The sequence below is a fragment of the Xiphophorus couchianus genome, chromosome 8, assembly GCF_001444195.1.
Source record: "Xiphophorus couchianus chromosome 8, X_couchianus-1.0, whole genome shotgun sequence".
Classification (NCBI taxonomy): Eukaryota; Metazoa; Chordata; class Actinopteri; order Cyprinodontiformes; family Poeciliidae; genus Xiphophorus; species Xiphophorus couchianus.
In genome coordinates, this window is record NC_040235.1 from 2,267,714 (window position 1) to 2,291,756 (window position 24,043).

The following is a 24,043-nucleotide window of genomic DNA, read 5'->3' on the forward strand; positions in this document are numbered from 1 at the left end:
GACCTGTCCAGGGTGACCCTGCCTCTCATCTAGAACGTTACCTGGAGAGGCACCAGCACCTCTCCTGACCTCTTTAGGGACAAGGGTGTTAGAAAATGGATGGATGGATGGTTGTTTTATAATTGATTAGTGATTTTTGTCAGTATATATTTAGAATGACACTTAGCGATATTATTGTGTTTTGTTGCTCAGATCCGAGGATGGTTGCATGTCAAAAAAAAAGAGGATGCTGCTATATTTTACCATTGCACTGACTTGCTTGGCATTTGCACAGAAATCAAACTTAAACCAATTTAATTTTATATACTTTACTTTTTCAAAAGGCTGCTGTTTTATTTTATAACTGCAGGTTGCATTTTATTGCTCTCCATTTGTTGCCCAGATAAGGGGCACGTTAAGCATGTTCCGTTTAGTTGTTGGTTCAATCACAACTTAATGGTGACTATTTATAAAGAGCGATCGTTATGCAGACTGCTTTTGGGAGCAGATTTTACGGGTTCCAAAAGGAAAAAAAAATTATCTTTTCCCTGTCAACGAACATAATATATTAATATTGTAACAGAAGGTAAACTTAAAGCACCATTGTACAACAGAGTCACGTGGTGCATCATTCCTTCCAGGACGAACTGCAGGGAAAATAAACATTTAATCATGAATGCTAATTATGTATACACTTAGTCATTTTGATAATAGGCTAATATAAACACTTAAAGCTTGTTTTGCCTTCATTATAAGCCTTATATAAGGCTTTTAATTTTCTGTGGCTCCAGACAGATTTGTTGTTTTTTTATTGGTCCAATATGGCTTTTTCAACATTTTGGGTTGCCGTCGCCTGAACTAGGTGAATAATAGAATAGAATAGAAGTACTTTATTCATCCCAGCAGGGAAATTACTTCGCAGTTACAGCATAGAGACAAGACACAATAACAACTACCACTGAGTAGTAGTTGTAGATAAAATAAAAATAAAATATGAAATGCTATAAATTGTAAAAATATGAAATGCTGTTAATATAAAAGGCAACTTAAGAGCAGTCCTTGCAAAGATTCAAAAAAATGCAGATATGTATATGTAAATATATGTACAGCAAGTGTGCCACAGTGCAGTTGTGCAAAATCGGACTGATTAGTGCAGAACAATGATTTAGCTTTTATTGTACAGTGAGATGGCATGTGGCAGGAAGGATTTCCTGTATCTGTCCCTACGACAGCGGAGCCAAATGCGGTTGGGGGCGTGCTGTGGTGGCGTAGCGGTTAGCGCGACCCATGTTTGGAGGCCTTGAGTCCTCGACGTGGCCGTCGCGGGTTCGATTCCTGGACCCGGCGATATTTGCTGCATGTCTTACCCCTCTCTTTCCCCATTTCCTGTCAGCCTACTTTCATATAAGGGACACTAGAGCCCACAAAAGACCCCTTGGAGGGGAGGAGAAAAAAAATGCGGCTGAATAGCCTATGTAAATATGATTATAATTTAACTGATAAAAATAGAACATGACAGATTTTTTTTAACGCTGTCAGTCAAAATGACGGAGAACAAAAAAAAACATTTCATTCTTCAGACCTTTGCAAAATCTGAAAATCTGTCTCCAGATATTTCTTGGCCCAATCTAGATGCTAGCTGGGTTATCAAATGTGACAAAACTGAAAGATAATGGATTCCTGGTAGTTTCACACTTGATTCTTTTCAAAAAGTTAATATGGGTTTGTTTTTGGGGTTTTTTTGCACTTCTTTAAGTCATTCAAACAAGTTTAGAGGCAGTTAGAGGGGAAAGCACCTTGATGTTTGTGGTGTGATTCTGGTCTTTCCAGCACAGCCATCTGCCCAGGGAAGGTCCCGGCCATACCAGGGAGTTCGTGTCCGGGATCCAGTTAAGGAGCTGCTGAGGAGAAAGAGGAGCCTGGAGCATCACAGCACTAAGACCACGCATTTCACAGCTGTGAGGACATCATCACACATGAAACTGACAGTCACAAACTGCAATGGTGTTCCAAGTCAGTCCTCAACAGCTGGTGTTCTGAATATTTCAGACATGTTCCTGGTTCAGAACACATGGATCAGATTGATGACATAAAGTTTTTCACACATAGCAAATGTGTGCAAAACTCATATTCCTTTGACATCTAAAACACAATTTCTTATTTGTGCTGTTTCCATGAAATAAGAAATGCAATTAAAATCACACATGAATAAGTTTGTTTGTGGGATAAGTAATTAAAAAACATGCAGTGCCATCATCGTCCTACCACTTCCTGTGGACTGCTTTGTCTTTTCCACTAGTGGCAACATCCGGGTGTTAGAGTGGAGTTCTGATGTCAGTGTACACTACTGACATCACACGTTCTGCATTCCCCTACCTTCGTTTTGGTGACATTTGTTGAGTTATACATATCATTCATTATAAAGGTTTCCTAGAAGGTTTTACTCCTACAACAAAAGAAACAGTATCCCATGATTTCAGCTCTCACTTAAATTTGAAGTATGACATTTATTGCAGCAACAAAAAACATAGAACCATGACTCAATTTGGTGCTGTTACACAACTCAAACAGCTCTAATCCTGGGAGATTTTCTGCATGGATTCAGTAGAACACTTAAAATAACATGTCATTTCTTATTTAAATTCACATCCATACACCAACATATCCATTGTTTAGGAGATGTATTTTTCTTAATGTTGCTTTTTGATCACACACTTGTGATAGCACTCTTAGCTCAGGAACCTCTTGATGGATTGCACCAATTATTTTCATGATCTCTGCACTAGGAAGGCCAACAAAGATATCAAAGTCTCCTGTTAGTTTGCAAAAACAGACTCTAAGCAGAAAAGAGCAATTTTGTGTGGGAGGTATGTAGCTGTCTTTTGATAAATTATGTGTGGCACTTGAAACTTGAAAGAAGGGCTGATGTGTTTGTAAGTAGTCAGAGGGGGATTTTGTCCTTATATGTTCCAGGTGTTTTTCCATGACAGTTACAGCCATTCTCTACATGGCTCCAGGGCTGGGCATGCAGCCCTATGCAAAATAACTCATACAATTGCCAAAAAGCCCTCCTACTTAGCTTTTTTTTAACACTTAACAGACTTACAAACACACAGCGACACACACACACAGAAAGAGTTGTCAGGCAGATACCGCTTCACAGTGTGAACCACCTGATTAGGTGTGGTACAATTCTAACTCTGAATTTTACATCCACTCATCATTCAAGTCATTAAAAAGTCTAATATTTAAATGTTTTTTCTCATTGGACTGATTATGTAATGTTGCATTGAGGTTAAAGTGGTTCCATATGCAGAGAGACTGAGGCATGAAGTTAATATTGAAGATTTTAATGAATAAAAAATGATGAAAACATGATTTAACAAGAATAGCTAAAGGAGGAATGAGAGAGAGGCGATTCAGTACTGGGATTGGGAATGCTGGAACAATAGACCGGGCTAATTGTCTGACAGGTTGGTTTCAAAATGAGGATCTATGGCATGTGTTAGAAATTGTACTGGCCCTCACTTCATCAATTTCCATCTCCCATGGAAAATTAGTTGTCTTGTAATAGGAAAGTTGTGAGTTCAATTCCAGCTTCACATGTTGATGTGGCCATTTCAGGCCTTGCCTATATATTAGTGTGCTGCAGTATAAAGGCATGACATTAAAGCATGGCTGGATGAATGAGACTCTAGAGCAGGGGTGGGCAACTCCAGGCCTCGAGGGCCGGACTCCTGCAACTTTTAGATGCATCTCCACTTCAACACACCTGAGTCAAATAATGAGGTCATTAGCAGGACTCTGGAGAACCTGACTGCACTTGGGAGGTGATTCAGCTGCTGGATTCAAGTGTGTTGGACCAGGGAGACTTGCAAGAGTTGCAGGACACCGGCCCTCGAGGACCAGGATTGCCCACCCCTGCTCTAGAGTGTAGAAGCACTTTGAGTGATTATGTGTTAGAATATAAATACTATTACAATGAATGAATGTTTTAATTGTGCAAATACAACAGAATTGAAAATGCAGAACTCAAGGTGTATAGAGACATAAGACAGATGAAGAAAAACAGCAACAATTTACTAAAACATCTAACACAGGAATCCAGTCAATATGCGGTATATTGTTAAAGAGTTCACTGAGATTTTAGTGTGTATGACTCTGGAGTTTAAACTGTTTAAATGACCACTTTTTGTCTATGAAAATACATTTAGACAAAGATGTAAAGCTCTATGTTGCTTGTATTAAAAGCTTACAACTAATAAAGTAGGTTCAAAGTGTGCTTTAGGGATATTGGGACAATCTGCCAGAGGTGTTGCAGGTATTCTGTTTTATTGGCAGCTTCTCAGCTAACTTTCTCAGTCCTCATAAAATTTCATTCTAATTCTAAGAGACATTGTGTTCTCCACTGAGGTCAAGAAGAGGGGTCAAGTCTTCACTATCAGCAGAAAGAGTGCTTTAGGTATTGTGTGTCCAATCAGAGAGGCAAGTAAAGCTACTACTGCTCTGTATCAAAGGTATTGATCTAAGATAATTTAACCTTCCAAATTAGAAAACTCACCAGATGGCTCTCAACAATTTTGCTAGCAACATATTTCCATCATAAACTTGCAAAGATGAGCAACCTCTACTCTCCCGCTATCCATCTTCTTCCGCTTATCCGAGGTCGGGTCGCGGGGGTAGCAGCTTCAGAAGGGAGGCCCAGACTTCCCTCTCCCCGGCCACTTCTTCCAGCTCTTCCGGGGGAATCCCGAGGCGTTCCCAGGCCAGCCTAGAGACATAGTCTCTCCAGCGTGTCCTGGGTCTTCCCCGGGGCCTCCTCCCGGTGGGACATGCCCGGAACACCTCACCAGGGAGGCGTCCAGGAGGCATCCTGACCAGATGCCCAAGCCACCTCAACTGGCTCCTCTCGATGTGAAGGAGCAGCGGCTCTACTCTGAGTCCCTCCCGGATGACTGAGCTTCTCACCCTATCTCTAAGGGAGAGCCCAGCCACCCTACGGAGAAAACCCATTTCGGCCGCTTGTATCCGCAATCTCGTTCTTACGGTCATGACCCAAAGCTCATGACCATAGATGAGGGTGGGAACGTAGATCGACCGGTAAATCGAGAGCTTCGCTTTTTGGCTCAGCTCTCTCTTCACCACGACGGACCGGTACAGCGCCCGCTTGACAGCAGACGCTGCGCCAATCCGCCTGTCGATCTCCCGCTCCCTTCTTCCCCCATTCGTGAACAAGATCCCGAGATACTTAAACTCCTCCACTTGGGGCAGGACACCCCCCCTGACCCGGACAAGGCACTCTACCCTTTTCCGGCTCAAGACCATGGCCTCGGATTTGGAGGCACTGATCCCCATCCCGGCCGCTTCACACTCGGCTGCGAACCGCTCCAGCGAGAGCTGCAGATCACGACCTGATGAAGCCAAAAGGACCACATCGTCTGCGAAAAGCAGAGATGAGATCCTAAGGCCACCAAATCGGATCCCCTCAACACCTTGGCTGTGCCTAGAAATTCTGTCCATAAAAGTGATGAACAGAATCGGTGACAAAGGGCAGCCCTGGCGGAGTCCAACTCTCACCGGAAACGAGCCCGACTTACTGCCGGCAATGCGGACCAGACTCTGACACCGGTCATACAGGGACCTGACAGCCCGTATCAAAGGGCCCAGTACCCCATACTCCCGGAGAACCCCCCACAGGACTCCCCGAGGGACACGGTCGAACGCCTTCTCCAAGTCCACAAAACACATGTAGACTGGTTGGGCGAACTCCCATGCACCCTCCAGGACCCTGCCGAGGGTGTAGAGCTGGCCCAGTGTTCCACGACCAGGACGAAAACCACACTGCTCTTCCTGAATCCGAGGTTCGACTATCCGACGGACCCTCCTCTCCAGGACCCCTGAATAGACCTTGCCAGGGAGGCTTAAGAGTGTGACCCCTCTATAATTGGAGCACACCCTCCGGTCCCCCTTTTTGAACAGGGGGACCACCACCCCAGTCTGCCAATCCAGGGGAACTGCCCCCGATGTCCATGCGATATTGCAGAGTCGCGTCAACCAACACAACCCTACAACATCCAGAGCCTTAAGGAACTCCGGGCGGATCTCATCCACCCCCGGGGCCTTGCCACCGAGGAGCTTTTTAACCACCTCGGCGACCTCGCCCCCAGAGATTGGAGAGCCCAACCCAGAGTCCCCAGGCTCCGCTTCCTCAGTGGAAGGCATGTTGGTGGGATTGAGGAGGTCTTCGAAGTACTCTGCCCACCGACCCACAACGTCCCGAGTAGAGGTCAGCAGCACACCATCCCCACTATAAACAGTGTTTGTGCTGCACCGCTTCCCCCCCCTGAGACGCCGGATGGTGGACCAGAATCGCCTCGAAGCCGTGCGGAAGTCTTTCTCCATGGCCTCTCCAAACTCCTCCCACGCCCAAGTTTTTGCCTCAGCAACCGCCCGAGCCGCATGCCGCTTCGCCCGCCGGTACCCATCAGCTGCTTCCGGAGTCCCACAGGCCAAAAAGGCCCGATAGGACTCCTTCTTCAGCCTGACGGCATCCCTCACCGAAGGTGTCCACCAACGGGTTCGAGGGTTGCCGCCGCGACAGGCACCGACAACCTTGCGGCCACAGCTCCGGTCGGCCGCCTCGACAATGGAGGCACGGAACACGGTCCACTCAGACTCCATGTCCCCCACCTCCCCCGGGACGTGTTCGAAGTTTTGCCGGAGATGGGAGTTAAAGCTCTGTCTCACAGGGGATTCCGCCAGACGTTCCCAGCAGACCCTCACAACACGTTTGGGCCTGCCAGGTCTGACCGGCTTTCGCCCCCGCCACCGGAGCCAACTCACCACCAGGTAGTGGTCAGTGGACAGCTCCGCACCTCTCTTCACCCGAGTGTCCAAGACATACGGCCGCAGATCCAATGAAACGATGACAAAGTCGATCATCGAACTGCGGCCTAGGGTGTCCTGGTGCCAAGTGCACATATGGACACCCTTATGCTTGAACATGGTGTTCGTTATGGACAATCCATGGCGAGCACAGAAGTCCAGCAACAGAACACCGCTCGAGTTCAGGTCGGGCGGGCCGTTCCTCCCAACCACGCCCCTCCAGGTCTCACTGTCGTTGCCCACGTGAGCGTTGAAGTCCCCCAGCAGAACAAGGGAGTCCCCAGGAGGAGCACTCTCCAGTACCCCCTCTAAGGACTCCAAAAAGGGTGGGTAATCTGAACTGTCGTTCGGCCCTTAAGCACAAACGACAGTCAGAACCCGTCCCCCCACCCGTAGGCGGAGGGATGCTACCCTCTCGTTCACCGGGGTGAACCCCAACGTACAGGCACCGAGATGGGGAGCAACAAGTATGCCCACTCCTGCCCGACGTCTCTCTCCCTGGGCAACTCCAGAGTGGAAGTATGTCCAGCCCCTCTCAAGGAGACTGGTTCCAGAACCAGAGCCATGCGTCGAGGTGAGACCGACTATTTCTAGCCGGAACCTCTCGACCTCACGCACTAGCTCCGGCTCCTTCCCCACCAGAGAGGTGACATTCCACGTCCCAAGAGCCAGTTTCTGCAACCGAGGATCGGACCGCCAGGGTCCCCTCCCTTGGCCGCCACCCATCACACAGTGCACCCGACCCCTTTGGCCCCTCCCACGGGTGGTGGGCCCATGGGGGGGGGGCTCATGTTTCCTCTTCGGGCTGAGCCCGGCCGGGCTCCATGGGTAAAAGCCCAGCCACCAGACGCTCGCCATCGTGCCCCCCCTCCAGGCCTGGCTCCAGAGAGGGGCCCCGGTGACCCGCGTCCGGGCGAGGGAACACCAAGTCCAATGTTTTTACTCATCATTGGGGTCTTCGGGCTGCACTTTGTCTGGTCCCTCACCTAGGACCTGTCTGCCTTGGGTGACCCTACCAGGGGCATGAAGCCCCAGACAGCATAGCTCCTAGGATCATTGGGGCACTCAAACCCCTCCACCACGATAAGGTGGCAGCCCATGGAGGAGGCTAGACACTCTCCCGCTAGACATTCATAAATCACAAGAGGTGATAGAGATATCCCACACAGCTGTGAACAGTGATTTCAGTATGACGTCGGACCACTTTTTTCAGTAACAAGTAATCTAAGGCGTTGCTATTTCAAATCCAGCAGTCAGACTACAGTTGCTTATCGAAATCACTTTGCGTTACTGTCTTCTTTCGTTATTTAATCGTATTTCCTCTACTTGTCTTGTCGAGTGACCGACGTCTCTATGCTACATAAATGTAAACAATTGAGGGAGATGCACATTTTGTTGGTGGAAAAACAGGAACTATTTTGAGTTTCTGTCGCCAAGTTCCATTTTTATAAGCGGCTTCGGGATTTTTTTTTTTTTTTTTAAAGTCGCCTGCAAGTTTAATGAGTGGCGGGTTGCGCCTTTTTGGACTCATTTTTGAACGTGAAGTTGCTCATTTGGGCTTGGAAATAAGCAGAGACTCATAATAAATCCCAGAATTTATCTGACATCCAGTTGTTTTAGTCCATCATTTCCCGGATCATCCGTCCCGCTGTGTTTTTGTTAATGTCAAGTTAATATATTACCAGTCAATCACGTCGAGCTATCCAGAACATTGGAAACATCGAGACTAATATGAACAGCGCAAAAAACGTGAAAACAGCCACGAATGAAAAAGTCCGTAAAGTTGTGCAACTAAACGCCATTATAATTATAAATATTAAGATAAGTGTCACAAATCTGTGCAGCAACCATCTGAATTGTGGAGCCGCAGGAGGAGCGCTGCGCTCTGACACCAAACGCAGGGCCGTAACGCACAACCTGGAGGCTGGGGGGTCGATGGGCATCCTTCTTAGAGTTTTCCAGACAATAGTGGACCACACAAAAACATGCACAAATTTCTAACGTTTTTTCTTTTGTACTGTAACCATTAAAAAAATCTCTTCAGTTCAAACTTATAAGTAGAGACACATTGTTGATGTTTCCATTATAAAATAGCTTATAATTAAGTATTGGCAAAGATCTATGTAATTTTCACAGGTGGTCGAGCGTTGTTGTTAGCAGCTGCTGAAAATAACTAAAAAAGTTACTTTTTCAAGGAGTAATCAGTAATTCGATTAAAGTTACTTTTTCAAAGTAACTATGCCATCACTGGCTGTGAACTGGTCAATTGGTGCAACCCTGAAGTCAGAACTACATACAAAAGTCTCCCCATATCATACTTTTCACAATAATAATGGTGGTCAAAGTCATTAGGTCATTAGTTGTGTTTTCATTGACTATGAAAACACAACTAATGACCTAATCTTTGACATTTGGCATTTCTAAAATTTACTTGCCTAATGGAAACATGCCAATTTCTCTCGTTTTCATTAAAAGGTTTCAGTGAATTTTTTTTTTTTTTTTCCATTTTTTTGTCCGAAGACTTTTTGCGGTGCTAGTGGCTCGTATTTTTTGAGACAGTAGGCAGACAGGAAAGAGGGCGGAAGACATGCGGCAAAGGTTGCAGGAACTGGGAGTCGAACACGCGACGTCCGTGTCGAGGACTAAGGCCTCCAAACGTGGAGCGTGCTAACCCCCTGCGCCACCACAGCACGCCCCAGTAAATTTTCTTTTGGCTGTATTAAAATTTGTTTATTTTGCAAAACGGAAATAGAAATACTTTTTTTTGCATCACACAAATCACGTGATCAACACATGATGTTGCTACTGGCACAAACCACGGAGAAGATGACAAGAAATAGCTGGAGGATGCTGATGCACATGTTTATTTAATAACCTACTGCATGACAAGCTTACTCATGTGTGACTTTAATTGCATTTCTTAATCAATGGAAACACTGCAATTGCAAAAGTGTGTTTTTTCAATATTAGCGAAATATTGACCAAGTTTTATGCACCTTTGTAAGGTCGTAACCTAATTATTGGGCAAATTCTAATTATGTATCTTACCTTTTGCTCTCCTCTCAAAAATTATTTCTGAACTATATTTTAAAAATCCCATAGATGACTGGTTGACACAAACCATACATAATACACAATACCTCCTCCAAGAGGAGCTGGATGGTGTTACAAGGAAGTAAATCTGAGCACTTCACTTCCAGATCTGTTACATTCACAAGCCAAACATGGATAAACAGTAGACAATCGATTGGAGCAAAACAGCCCATACTTTTTTAAAAGAACAAGTTTAGTTTAACTGAATTAAGCATAATATTAACAGCAATATCATGTAAAAATTTCAGTAGAGCAATTTGGTAGGCTAAAAATGTCAAAGCAAATATATCAAAAGGTCAATGCCTAATGGTTTCAAGGAAATATATGAATGCTGTGTTAAAATATCCTGGCTGTCTTCAAAGCTTTTTCAGCTTTTTGTTTTATTCCATTAGGTAGAGGTTACGTTTTTCACTGTATAACATGGCTAAGCATATCAGGCACTTTAGATTCATATTTTAGTCTTCCATTTGTCATAAACTGCATTATCAGTTGTAATTCTAGGTCTTTCTTTGTGTGTTTCCTAACCTGACCCAGGTGAGTACTTGACATCGGATATGTTGATTCTGTGGTTTCTCCAAACGTAGAGTCTACTGAAAGCAAAGTTTCAGAGGCATGTCTTTAAAGTGTGTCTGCTATATCGGTGGGTCATGCTATTGGCACCTGGTCATACGGGCGGCAAAGAGGGTTACCTAGACACAATATAACAAGGTCTGGTATGACAGAGGTTCTATTCAGCCCTGGCATTGACATCACTATTGAGTGATCAGGTTTAAGTGTCCTGCACTGAATCTATCATTCAGACTTGGTATCTAAATGTGTCCTGAGTGACCATATGGACCTGGATCTTACTAGCTATTAGAGAAAACAGCTAGAAGTCTTTCTTATGGAGGTCTTCTTCTGATATATTTGTATACATATTATCATCATAAAACAGCCGGGTGTTTTATGACTCTCTCTGAGGCATGCAGAGAGGGTGAGGGAGATGAAGGAGCGAGTGAGAGGGAGATTACATGATCAAATCAAAATCAAATCAGATTTTATTTGTATAGCACATTTCAGCAGCAAGACATTTCAAAGTGCTTTACATCATATCAAACACAAAAACACAATGCAACATAGAATCAACAATCAGAACACAACATGAAGTCAGGTTCTATCAATAAATTTGTAATTGATTACGTTTCAAATACAATCCTAAACAGGTGGGTTTTTAGTCGAGTTTGCATCAATAAAAGGTTTACCTGTTACACTCCTACTGTGTTACATGGAACAAAATACCTGTTGCTATTTTTATTCCCACTCACGCTCACAATCACACAGTTTAAAACGATGTAGACAACATTTTAATGGGCTTCGGACACAAGGCTCCGTACTCCTCTTTCACGGAATTTCGCTCTGGGACTCAGCCATCTCTCACGGATTTTTGTGCAATTCTATGCTACCTGTCTGCTTATTCATTAATTAGCCAAATAATAATACATTGGACCTGAATCCAACGTCCTACGACTCAACATTAACGTACAACTCCAGCATAAACCTGGGTTTACAAAAGCTAAATAAATTATTTACCAGAAGATCCAAGCTCATAGAAATACATGGGTTAGTTTGCTGTTAGCGATAGCATGGCTATCATAGATTAATTACTTAAAATAGCACAACTCACTACTCACACAAGTTGACAGCCATTTAATGCTTCTTTTTATCCTAAATTTGACCCAACCTGAAACTAAATGTTTTTATTCTCCAGCCTTTTGAAAACTTTCTTCTGGCTCGTTGTATAATATGAGGTCTGCAGCTCCAGATAGTTAGTTATGTGGTTCGCCTCGATGCCGGGTACTGTACATCCTCTAGAGTCTAGACTATAGGAGACGTCTTTTTTACTGAGATAATACGGATCATATCCTAAATATACGCATATTTTTTCAACATGCCTCGTCTGTTCCAGCCTATTTAGGGCAATAGCTACTCGTTGTGATCAATTTTACTTTGTTTTGAACCAGAGAAATCCACTTCCGGACCGCCATCTGAATTTCACGTGTCTGAAACCCAGCAATATCAGTAGAAGACACTTGAAAGAACATATGTTCAAAATATTTTATTTATATGAGTTCATTTAAATATTTTTAAATAAATATTTTAAAATATTTAAACATTTTAAATATCCTCTTGTACAGGTTGCGACTGACATTTACCTCCAGCTTTATAGGCTGGAGGTAAAGAGGTCTGTTCATGTGACCCTTCACACTAGAGACATGAAATTAATATTGCTTAGAGTAGACACTATTATTTTATTTTAAAACTTCAATTAGCTGCCAAAAGTGAAAACAATTTTCTTAGAGCGTCCAGAAGTTATAACAAATGTCTGGCATTTTTGCCGGTGGGATTAAACGGTCGACTTTTACAGGAGAGCTACAACTGTGAAAATAAAATACACAGTCAGTTACTGATTATTTCTTCATAGTCAAAATCTGTCATCCTCGCCTGTTGTATCCCTGGCTTTGTTCTCTTGACAGCAGAATGTCCACTCATTAGTTGTGGTGGATCTAGGAATTGTCATGACCAGAGCTGGAGATCAACTTTGGCTTCTCCACATGTTCTCAACAGCACCACAGCCTCTAAGTGCTTTGGCAGTGCTTGATGTCATCTTGCTGCCTGAGGTTTGCCAAGTTGGGTCGGACAGCCCAAGTTGGCAAACCTTCTCAAGCACCGAGTTGATCACTTGCAAACAGCAGATATTCCCAGAAATATGTTTTTGCGATGTTCCCAAGAGGTGGTAAGCCAGTATATAGCTCAAGCTCACAGTTTTCCAGGTACACCAGCTGAGACTATCCTGTGTTTACAATATCCAATTCTTTGGAAAATTCTGCCTCATAAATAGATTTTTAATCTTTCCTGAGACCAAACCAATTTCTCCTTCCCTGTCAGCCAATGTGGGCATAAAATACAAACAAATTCACATGTATTAATGTGAACAGCACAAATCACTGAAGATGTGGAACTGATGTGCTCTGCTTTTAGATACATTGTCTGTAAAGGCCATTCCTTTGATTTTAGTCTTCTGCTGTGTAATGACCGGGAACGTTACTGTTGCCTTTCTATCAAATCTGCTCAGTTTCTCTCATTGAGCTCAATTCCTCAGCGAACAGAAAGAGTTATGAACAATGACGTCAAATTTCTGTTGTTTTTGAATTGCAGTCTGTGGAGGCCACATAAAATTCAGACTAATCACACAATATAGTTTAAATATATAGTTTAAGGGACTAAAGTTCATTGGGGGGCTGTGAAAAGAAGGGCCAGATGACAAGAGGCTAGAAACAAAACTATATGATTTTCATCATACAATAGTGAAAATTGATTTCGGCACTTTGACCTGACCATGCGCAGCCCTTCACTGCACCCCACCTCTGCTGCAGTTGTGTATTTCAAGAAACCCTGCTTATGCAACTCAGCAATCTTGGTTCATTCAAAGACAAACAGCTTTTCAGGCATTTCCGAGAGGGAACCATAATATGAGATTAGAAGTCAAGATTTAGAAATTTTATAGATTAGTGAGTTTAATCTTTTAATCAGCTGATAAGTAGCCCATTTGAGTTTGAACACACTTTTCAGACACTTGCATACTCTATTTGTTCTGTTCTTATTTGTCTTTTTAACATTTTGAAGCCTTGCAATAAATATGATTATGGCAATATTTTCTAAGTAGTTTCTCTGTTCTTAAGATTTTCTTCAGGACTGAATGGTGAAGCCAAGACTAATAGTTTATAATAAAGGTCAGTTTTGGAACAGGATAGAATTGTGTTATACTTGTTAGCCTGTTTTGAATTTAGCTGGGGTTTTATGTATAAATCAGAAAACTCAGATATAGTTAATAGTGGATAAATGAATGAAAACAACAGATGTGGTAAATCTCTCTGTTACTGTTTCTGCATGCTTTCACTTAACCATGTGTTGCACAGAAACTCCTGCAGTGTAATTAATATCTCGTCCCAGCTGCAGCTCCCACCTGCATTTTATGTTTATATATCAACATGACATGGATGGTTGCTGCTGTGACAATTACAGATAAAAAATTTCTTTTGTGATATTGTCTGCTTTTTTTCAGGATGTGGTGGGTTACAACAATCAGTCATCGTTTATACAAGGTACGTGCTTCACCTGCGTGAGACTCCATTACACATTAACCAAAACAAAGAACACTACATAAAAAAAGAAAGTGTTTAATCTCGGACTGATCTTTGACGTCTAGGTGGTTTTTGTTCAGATGTTGCCAGTGCTTCCCCTGCTGAGCAGTCTCCTGGGGCAGCAGACCGAGGGCTACAGGGTGCCGGGTGGAAACCTGCTCCCCCCATCACCACCGCTGGGCTGCAGCCTGCTGTGATGCCGTGGTCTTCATCTGACTACAACCAGCAGGACTCCACAGCTCAGACTCTGGCCTACCCAGCTGCCTCTACCCTCACTGCTGATGTATACATGCAGACTCTGTGTCCCAGCTACACCATGCTGACCTATACACACACACCACTGCTAACTAACTTTGGTGTGAGTAAGAAATTACAGTGCAAACTTCAAACCAGCTTCGGTATATTTACCCAAGGTGCTGAACTCTTGAATATGTATTTAAAAAAATGAAGGCGGTGGAAACAACTGGATTGGTAGCCTGACAGACTTAGTGCTAGTTTGCATAAAGCACATAAAACTAGAAGATCCAACCTTCTTTTTAACATTAAAGTCACATTTACCTGGAAAATCTGTGATCTCAAACACTATTAGGTAGTCTAGAAAAAATGCCAGTTTGGTTGTTTTTAGAATCCAGCCGCATATCTATGCAAGGATCAGTAAACGATAGCTTGATGCAACTGTGCTACAATTCATGAAATTACTTCTGAAAACAAAAAGTCAGTTAATGCTTTGCTAATATGGGACTGATTTCATATACATCCACAAAGGCACTCTATTTTACAGGTGGACTTGTCATGTGACAACCAAAGCAATGGCAGTGCATTATTAATGCTGAGCTGCAACCAAAGACATGGCATGCTTTAGGCAGTCAGACAAAATGTTAAGCATACATACTTACCTCTATATTTAACCTTGCTATGCAATCTGAAGGCCACACCCACACAATGCAAGAATGACTGATAATATTGAGAAAACCTTTTAAATGCATGATTCTAGTATGAAATGTACAAATATGGGAAGCCAAAGGTGTCAAAGCTTTTGCAATCAACAAAACCTGGTGAAAGCAGGAGCTACTGAATATGGTCAAGTTTTAAGTGATGAATTCTTTGTTTTTTGTGAAAAATTATTGGAATTTTGTTGTTTCGTTTTTAAAATTGTGTTGTTTGCAACATAAAGACACAGCCAATTATAGTTCACTTAGTCATATGGTTGTGTTCCATTCAAACAGTGAAATTTCAACTCTTGGGCTCAATTACTATAGGTGTGACTATAGGTGTTACTAAAACAGGTGTCTAAGAAAAATCAAATGACATTCAACTTGAAATCAGTAGGCCTATCAGAGTGAAAAAACATCTTGTTCTGTGCCATTTTCTGATGTTAGTTCCTAAATCTTGCACAAAATGGCCAGATAAGTCGTATAGTAATACTATTTGCAAAGACAGTGCTCTGCAACATTAAAACATGAATAGAACTGCAACAATATCAATCAGAACTCTTCTTCTCTAAAGTGTTTCTGTCGGTTTCTGGTGGTACCATGATAACATCAGAGTATCTTCTATAAAATTTCACCCACATGACATTAAACCAGTTCTTTCAGTGGAAAAACAAAAGTTCCAGATCCGTGTAATGCCATACAAATATGGGACAGAAACATGGGTGACATTTTTAAATGGACCGGTCTATTGATTTATAGATTTTTATTTATAGATTTATAGATTTTTACTGGACAGAAATTACAAAGAACAAAGCTGGTTCTTAATCCAGTCCTAATGAGTCAAATTGAAAGTGTCATAGAGTCACTTAAACATGCCATTAACACTGACATAAAAAATAATATTGAAGAAATAAATATATAAAATAAAATCTAATTAAAAACATAAATAAGTGATAATTTCCTTATATGGAACTTAATACTATGTTTTTATGGTCTGTAAAATATATTTCTTAATACTAGATGTGGTCTCAACAAACCCTTGGCACTTCAACATTATTATTTTACCTTTTATCTGAAAACAGTATCAGCATTTAGTTTTCTTTGATTAGTATTATCCTCTCTTGGTTCATTGTTGTCCCGGTCCTGTTGTTAATTTGCTTCCCATTTTTATTGACGCTCACCATTTTCTCTCACCTGCTGCACCACCTAATCATCTTGTGTTTCACCTGATCTGCCATTTTGAGCTGTTTTCACTGTTCAGCGTTAATCAGCGTCGGATTGTATGCCCTGATTCACATCTAGTTTATTGTCTATGTTCCGGTTCTCCTGTTTCTGGGTTTTGCGCAACTGTGCGCGTCTTTTTTTACCTGCTAAGGTGCGTTGCTGTCAGGGAGCGTATGGATGGGGAAAGACAGACTAACTTAAACCTGTTACAAAAACGAAAAAAATCCCGTAAAATGATAAGTGAGATTTAAAAGTGCTGTTAGTGCCGTTGCATACCGGACCACTTACAGCACCAATGGTAACTAAAATGAACATTCTCTACTGTGGAATCATGCATGGAAAGATTTCTTAATTTAAATGGGTTCATTTTTCTGAGGGATACACAGTGAGGATATTGTGATTTTAGTAATTACATGTACAGTATAAGAGCTGTATTCCGTTACCCTTCCATGGAAGCATGCAGCCTCCGGACGAATATTAAAACACTTTTCCCATTTTAATTTAAGTCATATCTAAGTTAGATTAGAACCCTCAATTCTAAAATGTGAATTGAGTTAGGGTTAGGGTCAGGGCTGGGCATGTACTGGTAATGGATAGGGTTAGGGTAAAGGTCTGCGTCGAGCTATAGAAATGACTAAAAAATAAGAAAATAATCTTCTTCTAAAAGACTGTGTTTGCTAATTGGATTTAAGGACTGGGAGATTTTACACAGGTGGACTGCAGAAAGCAGTAACTAATTTGTTCAAAAGAAAAGACAGTAATGCTGAAGATAAAAAGGAAGATAAAATTGATTATTAATGTTTAACCATGCCGGCAGAAGTGGAAAGAGTACAACCTTCCAAAAATGTTGGACGGTTTAAATGAGCTTCAGCTGAAAGTTGGTGCTGTTTTTCAAATATGAATAGGAGCTGGTTGCTCCTATTCACAGATCAGCAGGTCAACCCAAAGCCACTCTTCCATTTGGTAAACTTTTCTTACCAAATGGTAATCTCTGTGTTTGTCATCTATTACTTCAAAAATTTTAAGATTTTGCTCTCAATCTCTATCAGCAGCAGTTTGTAGATTCCTAACTTTGTTTCAATACATTTAAAATACAACTTGGAATGTGTTTCTTCTTTCAGACCATACCAGTGGCTCCAGGTCAAAGCTCCCTCGCCCCGATGGAGCTCCCAGACTCTGGGCTGGCCTACCCCTTGTGGGCACAGCCTCTTACCACCATATCTGCTATGCCCAACCCAGGAGTTCAGTTTGCCTCAGGTTCTGCAGCTCTGCATGGCCCCCCTTTGGTTCATATGCCTTTACCCATGTCTTTGACCGCCATGATTCCTCAACCAGAGACTCAGGCGGTGGACCCTCACCCTCAGATTCTGGACACCCAACAGCACTCAGGGCATGAGCTGGACCAAGAACCACAAGTTCACTCTCTGGCAGAAAATCCTGAAGAAGAACCAGTGTCCCCTAATCTGCTGGATAAACTTCTGGAAGATCAGAAGGGGCATGATGACGAAGAAGACAAGAATTCATATTCCAGCTCCATGTTCTTACCTAATGTCTGAAATCACAACTGTTCAGTCCACTGAAACAGATTTTTTTTTAACTCAGTGGTCATGAGATTGCAGAAGATTTTGGCATATTCATTTACTTTAACTCAATTCTTGCCTTCGTTCATAGACAATCCACCTTCCAATCAGACAGAGCTGGAAATGTTTAGCAAATAAGTATGGGCGAAATTCTCAGCCACTAGATGCACAAAACGGATAGATTAAATTTACAAAGATTAATTTGCAGTAAAATTTGATTCTATTTAGTACTGGCAGTGGGGAATGAACAGAAATGCATGACAAATGTTTTTGTCCCATAGTTCACAATTTTACAGAAATCTGTCCCCCCCCAAAAAATCCCAAATTCATTTGTATTTGTGTGAACATGTGAAAAAACATAAACAATTAAGGCACAGCATTTCCCTATGCAAACTTGGATGCAACTTCACACAACTGGTTCTTTCCGAGTACATCTTTCCTGCCTTTCACCTGTGTTGTAGACCTAGAGCACTCCTCGTGTTCTGTCTGAAAAATAAAGAAGCCTCACTCAACTAAAGTCAACAGTTGTCTTCAGTTGAAAAATAAGAAACATTGCTCTGTTTGTAAATCCTTGGTTCTAGTGGTGTAACATGATGGTGGCAAAATATTGTCATCATCAGGAATTTATCCTCTCTTCACATGTTAGTTATTTCCATTGATGACTGTGCAGCAGTGGGATGGGGTGGAGGTTGTGAAAAGGCGGTGATCTTAGGTTTTGCCATAACACTGTCCTAAATATGTAGGATGCAGATATTTGTATTGGAACGTGTTATGTTTCAATCAAAGGCACAAATAAGGTATATTTAAGGTTTGTCTACAACCACAACTACAGGGATAAGAACTGATAACATATTCAATTGTTAATATTTAGACATAGACATAGTTTATCATTCAATTTTACATGTAAAAAATGTACAAATTGAGAGAAGTTTTGTTGCAAGGCTCCAATAAAAATGTATGAATGGAAATATAGATAATAAAATGGGAGTTTGGTGTCCTTATGGCATGAGGCATGAAGCTGTTGTGGAATCTGGTTGTTTTGCTTTTGAAGCTGCTGAACCTTTTCCCAGTGGGCAGCAGGGAGAATAAGCATTTACATGAATTTACATATTTTGTTAGCTTATTGCAATAATGTATAATACCAATTAATGTCATGCTGACATCTCTTAATTCAATTAAATGTTGTCAACCTTATCAAGCATTGGCTTTTCATTCCATAAGCAGCTAAAATTATTTATAAGTATGGCAGATTTAGATTTAAAATAACAGACCAAAAACTCAGTTTCTGTTAGGAAATGAGAGAGAATCTACTGAAAAAATTCAAATTATGTAAATGGAGCACGAATTTTAACAATTAAATGTTTTTTTTAATATATTTTATTTGAAAAGTTGAAAATTGTCGATACTTTTTTAAGTTATCAATGAATACATCTGTCCTTGCATTACACAATGCATTGTCAGTATTGCTGGGTACCTTTTGCTTGTGTCCTGTGGTATTTTGACTATTCTTGATAACCTTCATGTTTGAGGTTAGACAGCCTCTTTTAACTTCCTCAAAAGATTTTCTACTAGATTCAAGTCAGGGCTTTAGCTGGACCACTCCAAAATGTTATTACCTTCAGGCAGAAGAAAAAAAAAGATATATTTGTGATGTGAGCACGTATTTGCAGATTCACCTATTTGCCGATTTTTTATGTAGACCGCAACTGCAAATTACTTGTGGAAACCTGTTCCTTTTTACAGATTTAAAGAAATTAAATGCAATTTGGGAAACTGCAGTACCTGCCGGCAATGCTACTTGACAAGCTATTGGCTGGTGTTTGCAAAGCAGCCAATTCATTTCTCTTTATTGCTGATTGACTGTATCCTCTTGATTCCCTTGCTCTTTTTTTTTTTATCAATCTTCTGTTAGGGATCTTGGTGTCATTTTTGCTTGAAATAGGATAAGCAGGTGAGCTATGTAGTGAAACCAAGATTTTTTTCATCTGCGCTTTCTAGCAAAGGTAAAAATCTAGCTTTGTAGAGGACTATAATTATATTAATAGTTAAAAATTATGTTGGTTCGCACTAAGATATGTTTTATTCTAAAAGAAATGTATTGTGTCAAATGGACTGGGTCAATCTGACCTAGAAGTCAGGAAGGAATTCAGATTTGGAGAGATGTCGAATAACAATCATTAAAGAGAGGGAAGTTGTTAGTTTAAGCTGTTGTGCAAGAAAGTTCTGGCGCCAGACATTTCCCTGCTCGCCAGCAAAGGAACTGGGCCGGAGCTCAAGACGTGGGAAGGAACCTCTGTTTGATCAGATAAGGAACAAAAAATTTGACTAATAGCACTTTTGGAAACGGAGCAGATGTGAAGTTAAGAGGTCTGAATATTCCCAAGGAACTTCCAATACACATCCAGTGTAAGACGAGCCAGAAAGGCTACGTAAATGGAAGAAAGCAACGCCATTAGTCGAGGGTTCCCAATACACACCAGTAGAGCTCGGACTCTATAAAAAGCTGATGTCAGAAGTAGAAGTCAAGAGATTTTGGATTACTGTAACTAAGTGTATGTGATGTTTTGTGGTTCAGCAGATGTGCATTAAATCTTTTCTAGTTCGACTTTGAGCAGAAGGAGTTCTGAGTTTATTTATATATTCTACGAGGTTAGACACCTATATATTCTACAATAGCTTCTGTATCAAAGACTTTGAAATACTTATCCATGTCTTCATTACTACATGCTTAGACTACTACAACGCATTATGGACCAATCTTTTTTACAGCGTCTCCAATGATTCATAATGCTGCAGCTAGACTCTTAACTGGAACCTGGAAACAAGAGCACATAACCCCAGTATTGGCTTCTCTGCATTGGCTGCCAGTCTGACTGGTTTTGAAACTCCTTTATTGTTTTTTAAAGCTATAAATGGCTGTTATGTCCCCAAGGTAATTCAGGGGTACAGGTGGGAGGTGTAACAATAAATCTTACAACATCAATTTAAGACAAAAAAATAACAACCCAGGCGTGTGTAATTAATCGTTTATCAAAAAGACCTGACATTGGACCTCCCTTGTACAGCACTTTGGTGCAGTTAATGGCTATTTCTAAAGTGCTTTTTAAATAAATTGACATAGACAATGTACTGTATGTATTGCGTTGCCTGAGAAAAAAAAATCCACTCACATTATTGAACCAGGTTAGTTTTAGTGACTCGGGCGAGTCCCAAGGGTGTTGTTTTACATATGGGCTACCAGCAACCTAAAAACATTTTCCACTTTTTACTCTCCAGAATCAAACGTCATAGCTATTTTACAACCATCAAAGAACGTTAAGGTGACTCATTAATTGAATGTCCACAACATCTTTTAGATTTTCATCCATCCATCCATCCATCTTCTTCCGCTTATCCAGGGTCAGGTCGCGGGGGTAGCAGCTTCAGAAGGGAGGCCCAGACTTCCCTCTCCCTGGCCACTTCTTCCAGCTCTTCCGGGGGAATCCCGAGGCGTTCCCAGGCCAGCCGAGAGACATAGTCCCTCCAGCATATCCTGGGTCTTCCCCGGGGCCTCCTCCCGGTGGGACGTGCCCGGAACACCTCACCAGGGAGGCATCCAGGAGGCATCCTGACCGGATGCCCGAGCCACCTCAACTGGCTCCTCTCGATGTGAAGGAGCAGCAGCTCTACTCTGAGTCCCTCCCGGATGACTGAGCTTCTCACCCTATCTCTAAGGGAGAGCCCAGCCACCCTACGGAGAAAACCCATTTCGGCTGCTTGTATCCGCGATCTCGTTCTTTTGGTCATGACCCAAAGCTCATGACCATAGATGATGGTGGGAACGTAGAACGACAGGTAAATCGAGAGCTTTGCTTTTTGGCTCAGCTCTCTCTTCACCACGACGGACCGGTACAGCGCCCGGCAGACGCTGCGCCAATCCGCCTGTCGATCTCCCGCTCCCTTCTTCCCCCATTCGTGAACAAGATCCCGAGATACTTGAACTCCTCCACTTGGGGCAGGACACCCCCCCCCTGACCCAGAGAAGGCACTCTACCCTTTTCCGGCTCAAGACCATGGCCTCGGATTTAGAGGCACTGATCCTCATCCCGACCACTTCACACTCGGCTGCGAACCGCTCCAGTGAGAGCTGCAGATCACGACCTGATGAAGCCAAAAGGACCACGTCGTCTCCAAAAAGCAGAGGTGAGATCCCAAGGCCACCAAATCAGATCACCTCAACACCTTGGCTGCGCCTAGAAATTCTGTCCATGAAAGTGATGAACAGAATCGGTGACAAAGGGCAGCCCTGGCGTAGTCCAACTCTCACTGGAAATGAGCCCGACTTACTGCCGGCAATGCGGACCAGACTCCGACACCAGTCATACAGGGACCTGACAGCCCATATCAAAGGGCCCGGTACCCCATACTCCCGGAGAACCCCCCACAGGTCTCCCCGAGGGACACGGTCGAACGCCTTCTCCAAGTCCACAAAACACATGTAGACTGGTTGGGCGAATTCCCGTGCACCCTCCAGGACCCTGTCGAGGGTGTAGAGCTGGTCCACGACCAGGACAAAAACCACACTGCTCTTCTTGAATCCGAGGTTAGACTATCCGACGGACCCTCCTCTCCAGGACCCCTGAATAGACCTTGCCAGGGAGGCTTAAGAGTGTGACCCCTCTATAATTGGAGCACACCCTCTGGGAGGGTGGAGCACACCCCAGTCTTGGCAGACTGGGGTGGTGGTCCCCCTGTTCAAAAAGGGGGACGCTCCTTTTTGAACAGGGGGACCACCACCCCAGTCTGCCAATCCAGGGGAACTGCCCCCGATGTCCATGCTATATTGCAGAGTTGCGTCAGCCAACACAACCCTACAACATCCAGAGCCTTAAGGAACTCCGGGTGGATCTCATCCACCCCCGTAGCCTTGCCACCGAGGAGCTTTTTAACCACCTCGGCGACCTCGTCCCCAGAGATTGGAGAGCCCAACCCAGCGTCCCCAGGCTCAGCTTCCTCAATGGAAGGCATGTTGGTGGGATTGAGGAGGTCTTCGAAGTACTCTGCCCACCGACCCACAACGTCCCGAGTAGAGGTCAGCAGCACACCATCCCCACTATAAACAGTGTTTGTGCTGCACCGCTTCCCCCCCCTGAGACGCCGGATGGTGGACCAGAATCGCCTCGAAGCCGTGCGGAAGTCTTTCTCCATGGCCTCTCCAAACTCCTCCCACGCCCAAGTTTTTGCCTCAGCAACCGCCCGAGCCGCATGCCGCTTCGCCCGCCGGTACCCATCAGCTGCTTCCGGAGTCCCACAGGCCAAAAAGGCCCGATAGGACTCCTTCTTCAGCCTGACGGCATCCCTCACCGAAGGTGTCCACCAACGGGTTTGAGGGTTGCCGCCGCGACAGGCACCGACAACCTTGCGGCCACAGCTCCGGTCGGCCGCCTCGACAATGGAGGCACGGAACACGGTCCATTCAGACTCCATGTCCCCCACCTCCCCCGGGACGTGTTCGAAGTTTTGCCGGAGATGGGAGTTAAATCTCACAGGGGATTCCGCCAGACGTTCCCAGCAGACCCTCACAACATGTTTGGGCCTGCCAGGTCTGACCGGCTTCCTCCCCCACCACCAGAGCCAACTCACCACCAGGTAGTGGTCAGTGGACAGCGCCGCACCTCTCTTCACCCGAGTGTCCAAGACATACGGCCGCAGATCCGATGAAACGATGACAAAGTCGATCATCGAACTGCGGCCTAGGGTGTCCTGGTGCCAAGTGCACATATAGGCACCCTTATGCTTGAACATGGTCACAGAAGTCTAACAACAGAACATCGCTCGAGTTCAGATCGGGGGGGGCCCTTCCTCCCAACCACACCCCTTCAGGTCTCACTGTCATTGCCCACATGAGCGTTTAAGTCCCCCAGCAGAACAAGGGAGTCCCCACTCCAAAAAAGGTGGGTAATCTGAACTGTCATTCGGCCCGTAAGCACAAACGACAGTCAGGACTTGTCCCCCCACCCGTAGGCGGAGGGAGGCTACCCTCTCGTTCACCGGGGTGAACCCCAACGTACAGGCGCCGAGATGGGGAGCAACAAGTATGCCCACCCCTGCCCAACGCCTCTCACCTTGGGCCACTCCAGAGTGGAAGTATGTCCAGCCCCTCTCAAGGAGACTGGTTCCAGAACCAGAG

The 24,043-nt window shown here is 43.5% G+C and overlaps 1 protein-coding gene across 3 annotated transcripts in view; it reads left to right on the plus strand.

Moving 5' to 3' along the window:
• Positions 1 to 20,485, plus strand: part of pou2af1 (POU class 2 homeobox associating factor 1) — a 42,427-nt gene extending 21,942 nt beyond the window's left edge. For 2 of the 3 annotated variants that reach the window (XM_028024836.1, XM_028024833.1), the window contains exons 2-5: positions 1,810 to 1,937; positions 14,060 to 14,099; positions 14,204 to 14,496; positions 17,416 to 20,485. In XM_028024836.1, coding sequence (XP_027880637.1) covers positions 1,810 to 1,937; positions 14,060 to 14,099; positions 14,204 to 14,496; positions 17,416 to 17,850 — 896 coding nt within the window. In that variant the 3' untranslated portion in view covers positions 17,851 to 20,485. The remainder of the gene's footprint in view (positions 1 to 1,809; positions 1,938 to 14,059; positions 14,100 to 14,203; positions 14,497 to 17,415) is intronic. The other variant, XM_028024834.1, reaches the window with a different exon arrangement.
• Positions 20,486 to 24,043: the final 3,558 nt, after the last annotated feature.